The 19,564-nt window shown below is 37.8% G+C and overlaps 3 protein-coding genes across 6 annotated transcripts; 2 read left to right on the top strand and 1 right to left on the bottom strand.

The window, feature by feature from the left end:
• Positions 1 to 447: 447 nt before the first annotated feature.
• LOC103978725 (sulfiredoxin, chloroplastic/mitochondrial) lies at positions 448 to 4,804 on the bottom strand. The gene is made up of 5 exons (XM_009394627.3): positions 4,648 to 4,804; positions 4,382 to 4,536; positions 951 to 984; positions 783 to 876; positions 448 to 691 (listed from the first exon to the last, which is right to left on the bottom strand). Exons 1-5 carry the CDS (start codon positions 4,721 to 4,723, stop codon positions 676 to 678), a joined length of 375 nt encoding a protein of 124 aa, XP_009392902.2. The 5' UTR covers positions 4,724 to 4,804; the 3' UTR covers positions 448 to 675.
• A 321-nt stretch (positions 4,805 to 5,125) lies between these two features.
• Positions 5,126 to 7,208, top strand: LOC103980702 (F-box protein SKIP23-like). The gene has a single exon (XM_009397172.3). The coding sequence runs from the start codon at positions 5,266 to 5,268 to the stop codon at positions 6,904 to 6,906; it is 1,641 nt and encodes a 546-aa protein (XP_009395447.2). The 5' UTR covers positions 5,126 to 5,265; the 3' UTR covers positions 6,907 to 7,208.
• Positions 7,209 to 8,492: 1,284 nt separating this feature from the next.
• LOC135586786 (uncharacterized) lies at positions 8,493 to 17,940 on the top strand. Of its 4 annotated transcripts, XM_065095479.1 has the most exons (7): positions 8,493 to 8,690; positions 8,776 to 8,939; positions 10,697 to 10,802; positions 12,525 to 12,704; positions 16,313 to 16,792; positions 16,894 to 16,977; positions 17,722 to 17,940. In XM_065095479.1, the coding sequence occupies exons 2-7, from the start codon at positions 8,892 to 8,894 to the stop codon at positions 17,724 to 17,726; spliced, it is 903 nt and encodes a 300-aa protein (XP_064951551.1). In that variant the 5' UTR covers positions 8,493 to 8,690; positions 8,776 to 8,891; the 3' UTR covers positions 17,727 to 17,940. The 4 variants fall into 4 exon arrangements, with proteins under 4 accessions (XP_064951551.1, XP_064951486.1, XP_064951428.1 ...); XM_065095414.1 differs by having other exon boundaries at positions 8,882 to 8,939; positions 16,894 to 17,940; XM_065095356.1 differs by having other exon boundaries at positions 16,894 to 17,940.
• Positions 17,941 to 19,564: the final 1,624 nt, after the last annotated feature.

The following is a 19,564-nucleotide window of genomic DNA, read 5'->3' as shown; positions in this document are numbered from 1 at the left end:
AGAATCAAAGAGCTGACTTCAAGCCTCTCTAACGTTACAGACGGTCTGAATCATGCCGATGGGTTGGTCAACTCCTTTAAGCACATCAACATGAATATAAAGAAGGATAGCTGATGCCAAAGACCATCCAAACAAATGAAGTCAACTTGATACAAATGTGTACTACCAGTTATATCTACATGGGAAGTACGACCAAGTATCTACTCACAGGTCTAAACCTGCTTTCGTGCATGATATAGAATCACCATCACAGTCGCAGCATCTCACATGGAGAGGGCACAACATCGTGCAGATAGTTGCAGCTTCTCATCCCATAAAGCCTAGATTGCCATGGTCAGTAGTTACCACAACACAACCATAATAATTTTATTCATCCTCTCGACAAAGAACAATGTTGAAGAACATATATCAATTGAATTCAGAGTTTTGCTCAGAGATTCACCTTCATAAGCAATATAGCAGCACAAAGATTGACTATATAAATATTGATATATACAACAATAACAAGTTGTAATATTCCAACAATTTGAGGCCAATAATATGATTTTTTTTCAGTCATTGAGCTTTGTGTAGATCAATATCTGTAGATTTGATGATTCAAGTACATTGAAGGAGTAGTTTATGACTTATCTTGAAAAATAAAGAGAAAAGCTGTGATTTGCCACAGATTCTAGTTCATCGCATGTGATGCCTGAAAGAGAAAGGCAAATGCAATCCAGTTCAAATTGTCATCGGGGGGCATGAATACTGAGACATAGCGTGATCGTGAAGGAGCAACTAACCTCAATGTTTCCTTTGTTCCTCGTCGGACTTTACAGCGAATTGTTGGGAGACCGAGGCGCTGATGAGCCTCGAAACGGTGACATCCAGAAAAACCTACAAACAGATTATCTCTTTTAGATATGCTGGAGTTATAGGAAGATCAGTATATCTCTTGGTAGTATGAGTACCATAGTAAACTCCATCCACCTCCAGCACATCAATCTGCAAGTTTTCATGAATTCGATAAGCGAGCATTTAAGCATATGCGATAGTTGAATTAATTGTCTACAAAAACTGAAAGAAAATTGAACAAGAGGATTCATTTTGTGTAAAGCACCATCTGACATTGGATCAATATCTGTGCATTGAACATTCAGAAACTAGATGATTCATCTTACTATTCCAAGGAGAATTGTCACACTATATAGCTCCAAAATCCAAAGGAGGTTGATCCAATTTGCAAGTTCATTTATTCTTTGGAATCTTAAACCAAACATCACTAGGAACTTCATAATCATTTTAACAACCATAATGTTACAATCTTTTTAGAAGTATATATAAATTGGATATAAAGGGCCACGAGAAGGAAATTTCTTTTACAAATCTAAGCCTACTGAATATGATTGTGCAAGCAACAAACCTATGCTGAGTTGTGTTAGCGTTTATAGCTGACAAACTTTGGAGTTGAACATATTGTTGTGTCAACATCATAGCACATTCTTGAAAAATATAGGACTATTCGTGATAACAACCACATTTGCCCCTTAAGAAATTTTCAGGATGCCACATATATGGAATCTACATATTGAATTATAGTAAACCACCTTTGCCTTACGTATGGAATCTTCAAAGTAACGCTAGCTATTTGCCATTTGTCAGTATATGCATCTCACCCAAAAAGAGGCTCTTGTCCTTAATGGATCATTTCATCTACTAAATTTTTTTTTAGATTAAATATTTTTTTATTTTTTCTTCCCATCCTTTCTGAAGATTTTTGAAAGAATGAGCCAAACTCAAAAAACTTTTAATCAAATATAGGTCTGTCTCAGATTATTTATATTGAAATGCATACACGGATATGTAAATTTATCTATATATACTTATGTATATGGAAATATATGCATATGTCCAGATATGTAATAGATATATATGAGACACCACTTGAACTGGGGTTACATAGCTATTTTCCTTATCACCCATGCTAGCGCTAATTTCATTCATCACTCGGCTGAATTCTTTGGCATATAATCACAAGGGATTACAAATTCCTAACGACATTGTCACAAGCATATTGTAATCATGAATCAGAAACTATTTTAAAAAAGCTGTATTGTAGATAAAAGTTATAAGATCTACAAAAGGTTGTGCTAGCACAATGATACGAAAATTTTGACATTTGCATTTCGTTTATGAAGCACAACATCATAAGGTATTGGTAACCCAAAATTTTGGAGCACTATTAACTACTTTTTACAGCCATTCTTTTATATCTAGAATTTTCCCCACTAGATCCATATGCTAACAATCAATCATAGGCTGATTCCTGATTCCATGTTATTTTAGAGCCATTTTTGTTGGTTTGGGACCATTGAACCTCTTTTGTCCATAAATTGGGTAAACCTCGATGGTGTCTTATGTTCAGTCCAGGAAGTTACTGGAACCCACTATAGAGAAAATGATGCTACAAGAGCATAGGTCTAGATTGTATAAAAACTTCTTATGATAAACACTTGCTATTTTGAAACTTGGGACCTTAACAAACAAGAAGAATCCTCTATGCTTCAAGGGACATCACTAGCATAGAAATTCAGACCTCATGTATGGCGTCATACAAATCTTGGAGAAAAGTAATTGAGCTGTCCATCCACTTCATTTTTAATCTCTCTTTTAGTTTTCCACTCTTAGGAGACTTAACTTCAGTGAAATCGTACTCAAAGTCCTGTTTGATTAGATTAAATATACTCAAATGTAAATCCCCCAAAAAACTAGATTATTTAGTAATAAGTTATAAGCAACACTATATCCTCCTAAACCGAAATCAAATTCACTGTTTTCTTGCTTGAGAATACATAAAATCCTGGACCAGATGCATTCACACTTGCACCCTTCCAACCAGCTTCGCCTATTTTTAATAACAGTTTCATATTTCTGTTTAACTTTTTCTTTGTAGAGGATACTAATTTGCAAAAGATCAAATGCACTTCTATTAAATTTATACCCCAAGGAGGAGAAAGCTACCACAAATAATTTTTAGTCTGATTGCTTGGTACGTCCTATCATATCGATCTCCTAAATCCTTGCAAACAAAATCAAGGCCATTCTACCTGAGGTCATTAATGGCAGTCAAAACAGTTTTTATCATAAAAGTCTCATCCTGAAGTATCACATGGGGGTAAATAATGTCCTAAATAGCGACATAAGAATGATAAACACAGAGCCATCCTTAAGCTTGATTTTGGAAAGAGATTTCATGTTATTGAGTGGGAAAACCTTATTGGACATCCTAAAACATCCAGATTTTGGACTTAAATGGATGATCTGGGTCAAACACATGATCTGTGATGCTATAAACTCATATCCTGACTATTAATTTCATAGTAGCCACATCAAGGGTATGCTCGAATGGATCTTTAAGCATGAAGTAGCAACCATTGCATCAAAGGATTGATTCAAAAGTAATGAAGCGTCCAAAATTTCCAGTATGCTAATGGCATAGTATTTACTATTCAGGATAAACAGATAAGGCATAAATGGTTAGGCTCAAGGTACTCCTAACTGGACTAAAGATAAACTAAGCCAAAAGGACTTTTTTCTACAGTGATTCCAACTTCACCAAAGGTGAAATGATTGCAAAGATCATCGGTAGCACCACACAAAGCCTACTCAAAGCCTATCATTCAAGCATCTCGGCCTTCTACTTCATATCATCGGATGACGACAAACAAAATATGTTAGGATTAGTAAGTATTTTAGAAGTACTAATTATATGTGAACTTCTTAGAGGATTAGGATTCGGACTAGGAATTCAAGTAGGAGAAAGAGTCATTAATGAATTAAGGTTTATTGATATAAATACGCTATGTATCTAAAGACCGAGAGGGAGAAACATAGAGAAAACAATTTGAGTGTCTCAGGATTTTCTCTAGTGGATATAGGAGATTGAGATAAACGTGATGATGTACAAGAGATCCAAGGATTGGATTTGGGTTAACTCAAGACACATATTTTTTATATTTATTTTTCTCATATAGTAAAGAATTTGATTTTGTTGGGACTTACGGTTTTATTATCGTTGTAGTAGTAGTAAAGAATTTGATTTTCTCCTTGTATGTAGGTCTAGAGTGTCGAGCCATATAAATATTTTGATAGCTTTATGATTATTTATTTATTTATTGGTATCTGAGATTTCTATTTTGGTTCCGAAGTCTTCTCTCCCCCAACAAAATGGCTATATCTACAAGTTGAATTCAGTCTAGACCTTTGGAAAGTAAAGCAACTTAGAGGTTCCTTATATGCTTTACCAATTTGCATCACGTAGCAAAAGAACAACAATTGATAATCCTAAAACAGTGCTTTTGAAGAAATATATATCTATAAGAACCGAAGGAAGTTTCCTTACAGGTTCCTGGAGCCCAATTTGTCTAATGCTCTCCATGAGCTCCTTCACCTTTTCGGGGTCGTTCGCCCGTGTCCGCATCAGCGGCCGCCGAATCTTGTTAAGAGGTAGCTCCAGAATCGCCGGTCCTCCAGATTTAGGCTTCGAGAATGGAACCCCTGAAATGAAATCCATACAGGAGCACGCTTAAAAGAAAAATAACGGTTCACAAGAAGCGAAACAATAGACAACGCTCTCGATCAAAGGAGCTGCAAGGGCAGAGAGGGAACCATTGGAGGAAGCTCTAATCGGACGCGAGGTGTAGCTGCAGAGGGCGGTATGGGTAAGCGAGACAAGGTTCGCCATTTTTGGTTCTCTACTCCTCACATCACACGAAAGAAGGAATTAGACGGGCTCGAGGAACTCGAAGCCCCCAAAAGAGCGATACTTTCACTAAATTTAGGCCCAAAAATCTACCCACAAGCTTATTCGATGGATAGTACGGGTCATTGTGAGCCCCGATGTAAACCATCTATATTCTTCAAGGTAAATGGACGAGTACTCTTTGGTCAGTGACACGTTTACTTTTAACCGGTTCATATTGATGGTCGTCCTTTTGGGGACGAAACCCTTTTACCCACTTGTTCGAGACGATCTACCCGCGATTTTATTGGATGAAGTACGTGGGTCATAGCGTTGCCCATCGAAGTGGTACGTGGGGTGGCGAAAAATAATTCCGCGGGCGTAAATGGACGGTTCTGTTGGACTCCGGTTTGGTAGTCTTGGCGGCATCAAGGGTTCACACCGGTTTCATCTTTTATGGTTCGGCCGCGAATGCGTGCGGCGATTGACTACTCCTTGAAGGAGATATCTTCCACATCGAATCGACATCTAGATCGATTTAGGTGATGCCACCTCTGCTGTCGCGTTTGAAGAGATTAAGGCAAGCCGCAACATCCGACGGTGGGCTGCGGCCGCGCACGCGGGACGTGGTCGCAATCTACTCCGCTTTTCCCTATTCCGCTGGCGACCCGCATCCTGTGTCGCGCTCCGCCGCCCCTGAAATGGCACTGCCCCGCCGAGCACGTCGCCTCCTTTCCCCCGCAACAGTAAGCCGCACACGGGTCCACCCTGCAAAACAATGTGGGCCGCAGCTGCTTCGCCCCCGTTACCTCCTTTATAAACCTCACAAGTCGGCGACACCCGCACCGGCTTCCGCAGACAACAGCTCGTTGTCTTCCAGCTTCCGCCAATTCCACCATCTCAACAAGACAACCTGTCGTTGTCTTCTGCTCGCTTTCTGCTGGCCCATGAATGCTTGGTCCGACCTCCCGATGGAGCTTCTCGGCTCCATCCTCGAACGCCTCCCCGTTGCAGACCGAATCCGCTTCGCCGCCGTCTGCTCCTCTTGGCGCTCCGCCTCCGGCGCCCACCTCGGCTGCCCGCCCCTGCCACAGTCCCCCTGGCTCATGCTCCCCTTCAACCCCACCTTCACCCCCACCGGCTCCGCCGCCGCCTTCTTCAGCCTCGCTGACCGAAAGGCCTACAGACTCCCCCTCCCCGACCCACCCGTCTCCGATCGCCTCGTCGTCGGCTCCTCCCACGGTTGGCTCGTCACCGCCGACGCCAAGTCCGAGCTCCATCTCCTGAACCCATTGACGGGAGAGCAAGTCCGGCTCCCTTCCATCACCACCTTCCCCTTCGTCGACGCCGTCCGTGACGAGCGCGGCCGTGTCACCCGCTACTCACTCTGCTTCGGGGATGACATCCCGCCCGAGCCGTTCGAGCCGGACAGGCTGAGGTACTTCTTCTACGAGAAAGCCGTCCTCTCCTCACCTCCGTCTCGCTCCTCTTCCTCCTCTTCTTGGGGAGGCTACACCGTGATGCTAATTCACAACCCCCTGTTCGGGCTGGCCTTTGCGAGGGCCGGCGACGAGTCGTGGACGCTCATCGACACCCCGTCGCTATACTGGGTAGACGCCATCTGTTCTTCCAGCGGGCAGTTCCTGACGCTGGAGTCCATGGGCAGGGTCGAGGCTTGGGAGCTGGACGGCGGACCCCTCCCCGCTTCCACCCTGGTCGCCCCCAGGTTGGGCATCTACGACTGCTCCAAGTACCTGGTGGAGCTGCCGCGGGGGCAGCTGTTGCAGGTCTACCGATGGAAGGACCCGGTGCAGTCCAATTGCAAGTGGGAGCCTCGCCCGCTCTACGTGGAGTGCGTCACTACCAGGGTGAAGGTGTTCAGGTTGAAGGTAGACGATGCCAAGGGATGCGTCTGGGTTGAGAACGAGGGCGAGAATTTGCAGGAATTCGCGTTGTTCTTGGGGAAGAACAGCTCGATGTGCGTCAAGGTGAGGGAGTGCCCTGAGCTGAGAGGGAACTGCATCTATCTCACGGACGATGGCTCGTGGTCGTATGAGAAGTGCCATGAAGTGGTTCCAGATGTGGGGGTGTTCGACCTGAAGGAGAAGAGCCTCAAGCCTTGTGGTGGCTATAATTTCCAGTGGATATGGCCGCCTCCCGCTTGGGTAATTCCCACTGTGACCTGAAAAGAACATGATTAAGCAGTACCTTTATATTTCTTTCTTATGCAATTGGAAGTGTGACTGCAAGTTCAAGTGCAATTGGAAGGATTCCAAAATCATGTTCTGGTTGTTGATCTTCATCGCCGAGAACATGTCGACGGTTGCTGTATCTTCTGCACCGACGTTGTGTCGCCGGTGAGGCAATGTAGATCATGAGTCAAATACTCCATACCCTTCCTTACACATCAAGCTTTAGCTGAATACAATGTGGGATCATTGTAACCAATCATAGTAGCAATAAGATACTATAGGTGTTTTGACCTCTATTTGCAATGAATATAATGGATATGGTATTTTATAATTGTAATCGATAGATAATAATGAAATCAGTAAATTATGTTATTATTTTTATTAGGTGCTTTTACATATACCTCTCTTAAAACAACATATTTTTCTTATAGAATGTAGCATATATGTTTATCTAAATATTAAGATCCTTATAGCTACCAATAATTTATTTGAGTTTAAAATCTATATATGAATATAAAATATCTAAAATACTTGTATTTCTTTTTATCATGACATCACAATAATTTTTAGTATAGTTAACTTAATTAGAACTTCAATTAACAGTTAACAAAGCTTAACTATAAGAGAATACATGGTTTTTAGATTTTGCAGGAATATATTCTGAACTATAATTTAGAGAGATGAATACAAAATTATTGAATTTTAAGAATATTGTGCCTTTTTTTGACAATTTCATGACTAAAAGTATATTATCATTATTTCTATGCCACCCATTATTGAGAATGCAATTATAATGTAAACATGAACTAGAACTCCTAATCAGTAATTAAGAGGTTTGGATTCACATTTTTACTCAAGCTTGATCCTCCTCATAGGCATTTTAGATGTCTTGGCTAAAGCTTCATCCTCTATGTTAAACTTCAAATTTTATGTTGCTCTTAAGTTCCTTTAATTTTATGGATTTTTTTCTTCTAATTATCAGTTGTTATCTAAATAACATATTCCTTGACACTATTTATGGTCACAAGATGCTTAGGTTTCAAGTTTCATGAGCTTCATTAGTTTTAATCTAAATCAAGTAATAAAGAGATTAATAAACATAACATAATATAAATATTTGATAAAAACATAGTTATCAGAATAAAATCGGAGATAAAAAATTTAAAAATAGAATAAATTTATGTATTATGTTAAATAAACACTAAAAAAACATACAAATAATATAAATATAAAAAATTAAAAATATAATCGTTTAATTGATTTTATTATAAATTTGTTAAATAAAATAGCATAATATAAAACTAACAAAAACGTCAACAAAAACTATAATTACTAACAAACATGGTCAATTCTTAGATGAAAATAAGAGATTACCACAAGCCATTGTTTGACCGTTCATAAGTTACCCGTTTCGCTACCTACTCTCTTAGTGGAAACTTTCTGTGGGACTTACCTGCGGATGCCATTGCTATTAGCAATGGCAAAGTGGGTAACGACGGTGGAAAGTCACAAAAGGGGATAATATGTTTTCAGGTACCTAAGTTGCTTACATCATCAGCCGTCGATCAAAACCCGTGTTTATCATCTTCGTCTTTTGGATGGGCACTCCCGACTCGGGAAGCTTCGTCCCACTTTCTCGCCTTCGCCATTCCCCCTCTTCGTTCCACCCCTGCTAGAAGCCCTACACATTTCCGATTCCGACGCATATATCCTCGCCATGAATACGAAGCCACAAATTGGCCGCGTTCTCATGTAGAATTCCGCTCTTTCGCCCAGAGGTAAGGCGATGATCCCTCATGGATCACGCACCATGGTGTGTTTCATCTGCTATCCGATCATGTTCCCGCTTGATTCTTTCATTAGGTTGTCCTTCATGAACGATCATCCGAGTTAGCGATCGTGCGCATAGTGGGATAGTGTTAAGTGAGGAGGTTTTGAATTCCTGAAGCCGTTGGATTGTTCTGCGTAGGGGAGGGGAGATGTCGAGTGGAGAAGTCAGGAAGGTCTCCCGTCAGGATATACAACTGGTAAGGAAGCTATTCTTGATTTTGTTCATCTTCTAATATGGGGTTCTCGGTTTCCTGTTATCTTAGTTTGTAGCTGTTAATGCTTATTCGAGCATTATTTGGTTATACGGTATTTAAATTGCTCCATCTGAATAATAATCCTAATTTTATAACCTGGTGCTATGTGAACTGCGGTTTCATTTAAACAGCAGATTATTGATTGTGTGCTGAAGTACTGCTTTTCATCGCATTCTTCTTATCATCTGAATTATAAATGTGTTAGGTCAGATGACTTGATGTAGGACAAACGTAAAATGTGTGCGTTTCACCTTTGGTTTGTTATTGTACTAAATTTCTACGCAATGTTTCAGTTTAAATTACTTTTTCATTTGTGGATTGAAGGAGCTCTCAAATACTTAGGATTAGTGAATCCATCAACAGTAATTAACATTTGGAGCAGAACTTTGTATCCGCTATCTCTGGACTAGTACAGTAGACTAGGGCGAAACACTTCTTTGGTATTAGCAGCCAAGCACTCGAGTCCTTTAAGACCATGTAAACTTGATAAAGCTTAAGATATATGATTGCAGTCAATTTGTCTTGATGGTTCAGCATTGTTATATCTTTTTAAAGCCATACAACTTTGGAGCTTCGAGGGATTGTTTGATGCGAACAAGTGGTCTATGTAAAAAGTCCTTTTTTGAGTTGCTTGTTGTATTTTTATTGAATGTGTTGTTGGACATGGTACTCAACTACTCATAAGATAATGGTAGGAAATATGTGGGATACTTCTCAAACTATCCTGATATTGTTAAAATGATACTCTTAAGATATTTGGAGATGCTTTAGGATACTTCTTCAGAGAACTATGTTTCTAAAATGTTGATCTTTTGACTCTAGGCCAGAGTGTGAAAGAGAATGTGTTGTCAGTTTGCTCTTGTTGGCGTGTATTCGGAGTTTATATTGGTAGAACAACACATATCACATACCCTTGTTCAATGTTACACATGCTTTGGAATGCTAAATACCAAGTTGTTCTCTATTTTTTTTTCCCATTAAAAAATCTGTATTAATGTTGAACTAAAGCACACAAGATCTAAGAGATCATCAGTGTCTCATATGCTTGGTTATGCTACATGTTTCATGTGGAATTTGCCATTATCTATTCATGCTTGACTCACTATGTTGGAATTTGACTGCCTCAAGCAATATTTGCTAGTATCTGGGGCCAGGAACATGTCTTGCTAATATACTGTGGTTGATGTAAAAAGGTTATTTTAACCAAGCCTTGGCTGTGCTCCATCTCTCCAAGCATCACTGACATCAGTACTTCTAATTAATGCCTCTCATCATATCGGTGCACTAGCATATCTTCTCCAGAAACATTCAAAACCACCATTAACCTGAGATTCTGAATAGAATTTTGTGCTTCTCTATTAATCATCACCAGCAAATGTGATTTTGCTGGACTGCTATGATGCCATATGTGACTCTTATCCATCTTTTCTAGTGTTAGTTCATATACTTGATGCCCAAATGCATGAGTGTCATAATCTTTAACTTTGTTTTGTTGGTTTTTTAAGTTCGTGTTGCATTTCTTCTTTTCTGTTTTTAAGATGATAAGGGCATTTAGCTCCTTATAGAAATATCTGCTTTAATTACAAAAGAAATGCCAACATACCCTTTTAAGGGTTATTATGCTAGATAATCTATTGCCTGTTTATTTTTTACTGAAACAGGGGCATAATATTATTTCCAATGTTTTTATAAATTTTCAGGTTCAGAATCTTATTGAAAGGTGCCTGCAGCTGTATATGAACCAGAAAGAAGTAGTTGACACTTTGTCTTTCCAGGCAAAGATAGAGCCTAGTTTCACTGAACTTGGTAATTTCACAGCATATCATCTCTATCTATTGAGATTCACCACGTTGATAATTTCTTATTAAATCATCTTTATCTAATCCAAATTCTTTAATGTGGATTCAAAACAATATATTGAATATACAAGTATGCCGTAGAAGTCAGTTGACTGACTCGCAAGCAATCCAATATATATTGACATTTTATGTCCATGCAGACTTATCATACATATGCTCATAAGACATTGATTTACATTCTACATGCTCTCATGATTTTATATTAAGATCGGTGTTTCTAATATTTAAATATTGTAAAGTTGCATGATTGTGTATTAGATTGCCCTTTTGGCTCTTGTTGGATGCATTAAGCTCTAAGCTTCTCTCCTTTTTATTGCTCATGTTAACTACATCAACAAGAAAATCATGAAATGAGTTGAATATATATCTCTAGACATTTCAGGTGCATTAGATCACACTCAATGTTGCTTATTTTTCATTAAAGTTCTACTTTATACAGGGTTAGAAAAAACCAGTCATACTGACCAGTATTTACTGGTTGACTGCCTACTCTGCTTTCTCCTCGTTCTCCTCCGCTTCTCTTTTTATCCTTCGCCTTCTCTTCCTCCTGCTCTTCCCCCCTTCTTTCCCTCTTTCTTTTTGGTCCTTGCTGACTGGTTCACTGATATAATCCTGTGTCTATGTGTTGGTATCTATAAGAAGCATACCGAGGACCGGTATGGGACTCAAATTGAAACTTGAAACTGTGACTATTTCTCTTGATTGGAATATATCTAGAGTAGAATGTTGAAAAAATTGTACCAACTCAATGATATATACCAAAAATGGTGGCATGTGAATATATGTTTCTTGGAAAACTATAATTTTGCATGCATAGCAAGATGCCAATATGGTTGAATCAAGGTTTTAAATACTGACTTCAACAACTTATTGGACCAGTATGGTACTAAGATAATGAGCAGCATACCAGGAGGGTTATAGTTATACCACCTCATATCACTGGATGACATGATAAAGAAAATGTATAGCAAGATTTTTGAGTTATATGCTCCATTTTATATCGTGGGTCAATATTTTATAGTTTATGCCATGGGTCAATAAGTTGACTGATTCTTGTTAAGACCAATCTACAATCTTTGAACAAGTAGAAATTTGGATGCTTAACAGAAAACCATGACCATTGTTAGGGGGTTGGATGTGGCTGCAGAAAAACTAATCAGATTAACTGCAACAGTTAGTTGTAATATTATATTTTCTGATTTTTCATTGTATTGCATGTCTTTTCTTTCAATGCAAGGAAACTTTTAAGTCGTATAATATAATTCTGCATGCTGATTGCATTTCATCATACAGATTTTTAACCGCGAACTAATGGAATAAATTCTCATGACTTTGAAACTGCTTATTTTGATGAGTCTTTTTTTTTTTTTTACATTGTTAGTTGATAGCACATTTGATGCATTTGCATGCTGGTATATGCTAGTATCTCTTAATCTTATATGACTAGATTAATATGCCTAATCAGAATTAACTAATTTATGAAGTGACCACTATGTTATACGTGTTCTGTAGAGATTCCTCAAAATTTGCATACCAAACTGCTGGTAAGAAGAATTTTGAAATTACACCCAGGAAGCCTATGGATATGTATTCAAAAATCTTATTTACATTTTATTCAAATTTTAATAGTTATTCCTTCTAATGATTGTCATCTTTGGTTGTTTTACAGTTTGGCAAAAACTTGAGGAGGAGAACCTGGAATTTTTCAAAGCATATCATATTAGACTGATCCTTAAAAACCAAATACTGCTTTTTAATAAGCTCCTTGAGAAACAGGTTGAGCTTATGCAGAAAGCATGTCCATCTGGAGTTGCTATCTTACCAATTCCAAATGCCTCCCATTCTCCTTGTATGTGCATTTTAAAATTTTGCTGCCATTACCTTCATTTTATTATTGTCCTTCAATTATATTAATTATTGTCTGGATTTTGCTTATATTTCATAGGTATCATCGCTATATGCAATTAGATTATATAACTTTTTAAATACATGTTGAAAGCCAATATGTAACTTTAATAACATACTTTGTAACCTCGAGGCCTAGAAAACAATTTGATACTAGGTAAAATGGTACTGTTTATAATAATATTTAGGAAAAAGAATTATTTTATGCAGTGTTTTTAAAAACATTATGCGCTAGGTTCCCAAAACGCTCGAGACACTAGATGCCTGCCTAAGTGAAGCGAGACTCTCGCAAATATTAAAAATAATATATATATATATATATACTGTTATGTTCTAAGCAATGTTTTAAAAGGGTGTGAAATTTGACGTGGGTGATAACTGCCAAGTAGTGTTTTTTAACCATCGTTATATTCTAAGCATCGTTTTCATATGAATGTGATGTTCCTACCTAGATAAACTATCTCTTAAAAGTGCACCACCTCAAGTTGGTGTAGCAACTTAATCGATGAAAGACTATTCCTTATAAAATGAGATAGAGAGGATTGAGGAGATGGAGAAGTAACCGACAAGGCTGTGGAGGAAGGTGGGCGATGAAGGTTTAGCGGCAAACTAAGTTGCAGATGGCGGCAGACTAGTGATAGGGTTTCTTTTGTTGCGTCTGGCATGTGTTTTAGTTGAACCTAGGCTCGAAGTTGACCCGAGTTGGCTCGGGCACATGCCCAGGTGAAGCTTTATTGAAATTTCTTGTCCTGAGGTGTTGAAAGGCGCTCAGGTCTCTCTTCATCCGAGCATCTTTTGAAAACACTGATTTTATGAACATATATCGATATGAATAGCAAAATATCCATTACTAGATTGGAATTTGATGTAGATTTCCATCTGTTGTTAGTTATATTTGTATCTTCCAAAACAGAATAGATATTGCAGTAGACATTTATTTTACTAGCAAAATATGTTTGTGGTCATTACTCTATGAATAATCTTTTATTGCACCAACTCACTCATTAATAGCATATCCCAGATAGTGCTGACCAACCAGATTTATTGGTTGGTTACCCTCTCCATCTTGAATGGGTACTATGGTCCAGTAATATGGAGGTTTATGACCCACTATATGACCCATCAAACTGTCTAGGTGGGAGATTACCCTCGTAATTTTTCCCAAAACAAATATAAGTTATGACCCTTCCATCAGCATGTTCTCCATTCCGAGGAAAAGGACCTCCCAAGGAAGAACAAAAGAGAATGAGGGACTATCTAATCTAGTCTGATTTATTAGTTATATCAAGTAGGATAATCAATCTTGAGTATAGTCTCTGGGACTTACAGTCTCATATATTTATAAGACTTTTAAGAAGCCTTGTGGAGGAATTCTGTTCTTTTGTTGAGAAATCTTGTTACTTCATAAAATTATATCTAAAAATACCTCTGGAAGTTTCAAAACAACTCCTAGTAGCCTAATGTCTTATTTAATGCTATTTATTAGTATCACCGTAAGTAGAACAATGAAACTCTAAAACAACATTTAGAAAAACAAGATAAAATGAACAGAAAATATGGACCAAAATTATTAGAAAATAGAAAATCCAACTGAAAGATCCTTGTCTAGTGTTAGTCAAGGTGGGGCCTTTATGACAAGGGCTGGGGATTAGTTCTGTAATTCTCATAATCTGTCTTTTCTTCTGTGCACGCTGAGGTAGTGTGCATATTCACAATCATGGCTTTAAAATTGATGAAATCATCTTTGGTGCATAAATTATCAAATCCAAGTCTACAAAGTGGTTCATATAGGGATGAAAATCGACAAATCAATGTCTTTTTTGTGTAGTCGGTCTAATGAAAACATTTCAACTGTTGAAGATATTTTAGTGAGATGCCGATTCAGTTGAACAAAATGCTGTTTTAAAGGCTATTCTTCACTAAGCTAAAATTTTCATCATACTTGAGAATTCTTCTGATTGATCTAGGAGTTGTTGGGGGCTTCAGGATATAATTAAGAGCAAGGAGAAGGTAGATGAATGGGCATTGATGCTTGTTTGAATGATGCAGAAAGGGCAGTTTGCTGATTGAGCAAATCGATTGAAGATTATTGCATGGTAGCGATGATGCATCAGGCTATCTTGAGCTTCTCAAGCTGCTCGTTGATTTTTCCAATTAATTGAGTCAGCTTTATGATATTCCATGTATCTCTTCTAGGTATGTATTCTTCATCAATTTGCGCTACTCTAGAAGATGTTGGCGTCATGAATTGTCATTGGTCATTGGAATTGCCTCACTATGAGATGCAGGTTAGCGGACAGGTGCTACAATAAAGACTGATGGAGGAATGGAGTAGAGGTGTTATCATAGCAAAGAGGTGCCTTGAAAAATTGTGTTGCCATTGTCATAGAAAACAGTGATTTCAATAGGCGCTTGGGTGAGGCGAGGCAAGGCCCGAGCGCCTTGCTTCAAAGAGGCGAGCGCCCCGGCGCCTCGCTTCAAAGAGGCGTCGCGCCGCCGGGGCGCTCGCCCGAGCCCAGGCGCCGAGCGCTTTAGGCGAGCGCCTGGGTTAAACTAGGTGACCGAACCATATTTTTAGGCCTGGTTGGTCTCCGATGCTTTAGTTGGTTCAATCGAACCAACTAAATCACCGATATCAGGCTCCCTCTTGCAATTTCTCTGACTTCCCCAACATTACACACCATTGACATTTATGTTAGTATAATACCTTTCCTCCAAAACTTTTAAATCCAAAGATTTATACCTGAGGTTTTTTCTTTGTTTGTGATCTTCTTCCTTTCATGAATGTTGATCTGTCTACCAATCCATTTTGAAAAGTTTTCAGTAATCCATCATCCAAACTTTTACATTTTAAAGCAGTTGGCTCTTCAAACTCTTCAAATTACATCTTGAAAGTACTTGTCTGATGAATGAAACAAGATTATTTAGTAGAAGAATAAGATTGAAACTTCATCATGGTCTGAAGAATTACAAGGGAATTAATGATTTAGGGTGGGTTTGGAAGTGAAATTAGGTTTTGCAAAAAATAAGGACCAAAAAGGACAAGAAGATTATTTTTTAAACTGTGTGTGAACTAATATGCATGTACCAGATATTTTAGAATATGAAAGATCCTACCTCACATACTTTGGACTTTGGAGTTTAAACAGCAACCATGTACACTGAGTGTATGATAATACTCATGTATCAAGTTTCCATAGTGAATCTTATCCAATATTCATATTCATAGCCATTGTTATTCCAGATAGCAAACGCTGATTCAAATATGAACATGTGACAATAACTATCCAACTCGATTTGATACAAACGTGATTTCTAAAGGATGACTAATGCTACATAGTGGCATGAGAAACAAGTGCAATGCGGCTGTGTATAAGGGGATCATATACAGAACAGAAGTTAGATTATAATCTGACTTGAAGAGATTTTTCTATCCTCTTTCAAAATTTACATAATTTGTTAAATCATTTGGTTTTGTTGATGAGTATTGAACCATCAGTGTCATGATATTATATTCCTATAGATATATCTTACTGCTATAACCTGTTCCAGTGCTTCAAACTCCATCATGCTATATGTCTCAACATGCGTCCACATCTTCACGGCCAGATGGCATGTTTTATAATGGAGATTTTTCAAGTGCTCTTGTAAATGGTAGGTCATCAGAACATCAGGGGAACTATCTTGAAAGTGATTCATCAATTGTTGCTGGAATTATGCATGCTTCGACAAGTGTGTTATCTGCACATAACTCCAACATGGGAAGGATTTCTGGACTGAGTGAGACAATAATAAAGTCAGAGCCTAACTATTTAAACAATTCTGAGTTTCCATTCGTTAGTGATAACATCATCTTGGAAGCACACCGACCAATTGGAGATGCTTCAGGTGGATCCTTTAGTAACTCAGAATTGACTGGACAACCGGCAAACAGCACTCTCCCGGATGTTGATACACCTTCGCTTGGATTTAGTCAGATTCCCCGAAATTTCAGCTTTTCAGATTTATCAGATGACTTTAGTCACTGTGCTGGTCTGTTTTAGTCACCTGACTTCTAAGTGCAATCTTTTTGCCCTTTTTTGTGCTTTGTTTTTCTAAAGGTATATATTAATGTTGTATTCTTTTGTTCAAAGATATACTAGAGAATTATGATAAATCTCCTTATCTTCCACCTGATTCAAATAACTTTCTGGACTCTCCAGCAACAGAATTTAAAGGTATTACTTTGCTGTTGAATTGAGATTTCTATATTTTTCTTACACTTGTTTAGAGGACACTAGAAAACTAGACACTATATCTGAAGGGGTTAGTTATGATGGCTTACGAAGTGACTGACCTAACATATAATGTGTTTTCCTCCAAGGTAACTTTCTACAGCCTTCATTTTTTTCATCTCCTTTTCTTCTCTCTTTTTTCTCTCAAAGAGTAGAGACAAAAAAGAGGGACTTTTATCACATCAATACTGCATGAAGCTTCAGGTAACTGCCTATGGTTTCATATTCTCTATCGTGTAAACCATTGCAAATTTGTGGTGGTTCCCCTGTTAAAAAACAAAATTTATTTATATTGAGTGTATGGGACGAGCATCTGACTTTTCTGTGATTGATTATATAGGATTGCACAGTGCTGTACTCTAAGTCACAAATTATTATATAGTGGCTATATCTTCCCGTTCATGCTTGATTACATCATTTTAAATGACACTACGAATGTTGTTAGCGGTACCCTCTTTTCTCTCATATGCATTCTTGTGTGTTCCTATCAGATATACTGTTTCTCACAACATGCAAGCACATCTTATGGAAACAGTGAATTATTTAGAGTCCATGTATAATTAGGTCCTTCCAACGAGGATATATATTTAATCTAATGCTATTTGCTGATGTGACTATGATCATGGGATGACTGACCGGAGCCATACTGTATTTTAGTTCTGACACATTTGTCAAATTCTGCTGTAGGTTGACTGGGCATCTGTATATATGGGATTGACAGGCTCCTTATTCTTCAAATTTCAGTGGATCCTTCTCAAGTAGTTTACTTCACACGTTTTGCACAGTCGCTAATGTTTTCTGCCATTGGAACTTTCTGTAATGATATTTGTAGTTGAGCAACAAGTTAATTTGTTTCATACACATCATGCTATTGATGCATTGTTCTGGTCCATATGGGAGGCACTCTGATGTTGTCTTTGCATTGCGAAAGACCTGGGTGTTAATTTCCGTGCAACAACATATCGTGTGTCCTGTTTGTTTTATTTAAAATGCTCTATAAATCTCTGTAACACTGCTGCCACAGGGAAAAATTGCCAGAAAGAACAAGGCTGGTAGTCTCAGACTGGAAGACACTGGTATCACTACTGCATAAATCTCTGTAACCAGCCCTATTTGAATAATCATCGCTTCTGACTTAGATTATTGTTTCTCATTCTTACCTACATTTCTAGTAAAATTGAAATTTGGATGAATGGTTAAAATTTCATTGGTTGATGCAATTTCATCGAGATATATTGGTCCTTCAGCTTTTACATTTTTTTTTTTCTGTATAATTGCCAACATGATGTCTTGACAGAAAATTCTATCTGTACTTTGTGTCTGCTTCATCCAATGACTTGATTCTGGGGAAGATGGAATCCGAACTAGATCAACTGGAGCCGGTTTTTGCCGAAGTTGGAATTGGAACTAGATTGACTCGAGGTGGTTTTGGTTTCAGTTATTTAAGTGTTGGTTCGATAGTTCTGGTTCCTAATTGGAATTGATTTTTTTTTATTAATACTTAATCTTGAATTTTTAATTTCCATCAAAGTTTATGTAAAACCAAATAAATTTTTATTACCTTCCGTTTGTTCATTTGTTCTGATTTGATTCAATCATCAATAAATGGATCTCAATTGGTTTAGGAGTTATACGTGAATTGGTTTCATCCAACATATATTCAAAAAATAAGACAGACCAAAAGAAATGATTTGATAAATATTAAGATTGGAGTTCGAGCGATCGCTTAGGTCCTTTGTCCTTATAAAAATAATTATTGTCCTCTATTAATTCGATCACATTCATCAATTTAATTCATAAATTAAGAATTGGGGACAGATCGCCTATTATAAATGATACAATAACGATCATATTAGTTAATGAATGTTTTTCTAATGTTTCTCATTTTTCACTAATATCAATGTTTAAATATAAATAATCATAAGTACCTAATTAATCATGTAAACTATCTACGAATATAAAAAATAGAAACAAACAAGATAAATAGGTAGAATAAATTTAAAATAGTTAAGTTTCATATTCTTCATTACCCTAATAGTCAATTTAAAATAGGGAGATAAATAAACAGGTAGAATTATTTGTTTTAAACATTTTAAAATAAATAGGTAGTCTTCATTACCTTAATAGTTAACTTCAACTCATTATGAAGCGATGAAAGTATTGATTTAGATGTCGAGTAGCTCTTTCATTGCTCGACAACTGTATCGACGATGATGTAGTAAGCGATTCTTTCGTCGCTTTCTATTTATGTCAGCATTGACGCAGTTGTCGAGCGATACAACTCTACATCTATGTTAATGTCGACGTACTTGCCGAGCGATGTCACTTTGCTTCTGCATCGGTTTCAACCTAGTTGCTAAGCGACGAAAGGGTCGCTCAACATCTGCATCGCATCGGTGCCGATGTAGTTGTCGATGTAGCTTTTCTCTTCTATAGAAGCCACTCGTGGCCCCAACGGCATTGCCATCCATCACCAATGACGTTGTTTGCCACCACCAACTAAAATGTTGAAAATATCATCTTGTCCATT

The sequence above is a fragment of the Musa acuminata genome, chromosome BXJ1-1, assembly GCF_036884655.1.
Source record: "Musa acuminata AAA Group cultivar baxijiao chromosome BXJ1-1, Cavendish_Baxijiao_AAA, whole genome shotgun sequence".
Taxonomy (NCBI): domain Eukaryota; kingdom Viridiplantae; phylum Streptophyta; class Magnoliopsida; order Zingiberales; family Musaceae; genus Musa; species Musa acuminata.
The sequence above is the reverse complement of the archived record's forward strand: the minus strand, read 5'-3'. Positions and strand labels throughout refer to the sequence as shown.

Excerpts from the sequence above, each read along its gene's own strand:
- LOC103978725 (XM_009394627.3), bottom strand. The coding sequence starts at position 4,723 with ATGGCGAACCTTGTCTCGCTTACCCATACCGCCCTCTGCAGCTACACC. Across the intron at positions 4,537-4,647 it reads GATTAGAGCTTCCTCCAATG|GGGTTCCATTCTCGAAGCCT; the intron begins GTTCCCTCTCTG and ends ATTTCATTTCAG. Across the intron at positions 985-4,381 it reads AAATTGGGCTCCAGGAACCT|ATTGATGTGCTGGAGGTGGA; the intron begins GTAAGGAAACTT and ends GAAAACTTGCAG.
- LOC103980702 (XM_009397172.3), top strand. The coding sequence starts at position 5,266 with ATGCCACCTCTGCTGTCGCGTTTGAAGAGATTAAGGCAAGCCGCAACA.
- LOC135586786 (XM_065095414.1), top strand. The coding sequence starts at position 8,892 with ATGTCGAGTGGAGAAGTCAGGAAGGTCTCCCGTCAGGATATACAACTG. Across the intron at positions 8,940-10,696 it reads CCCGTCAGGATATACAACTG|GTTCAGAATCTTATTGAAAG; the intron begins GTAAGGAAGCTA and ends ATAAATTTTCAG. Across the intron at positions 10,803-12,524 it reads GCCTAGTTTCACTGAACTTG|TTTGGCAAAAACTTGAGGAG; the intron begins GTAATTTCACAG and ends GTTGTTTTACAG.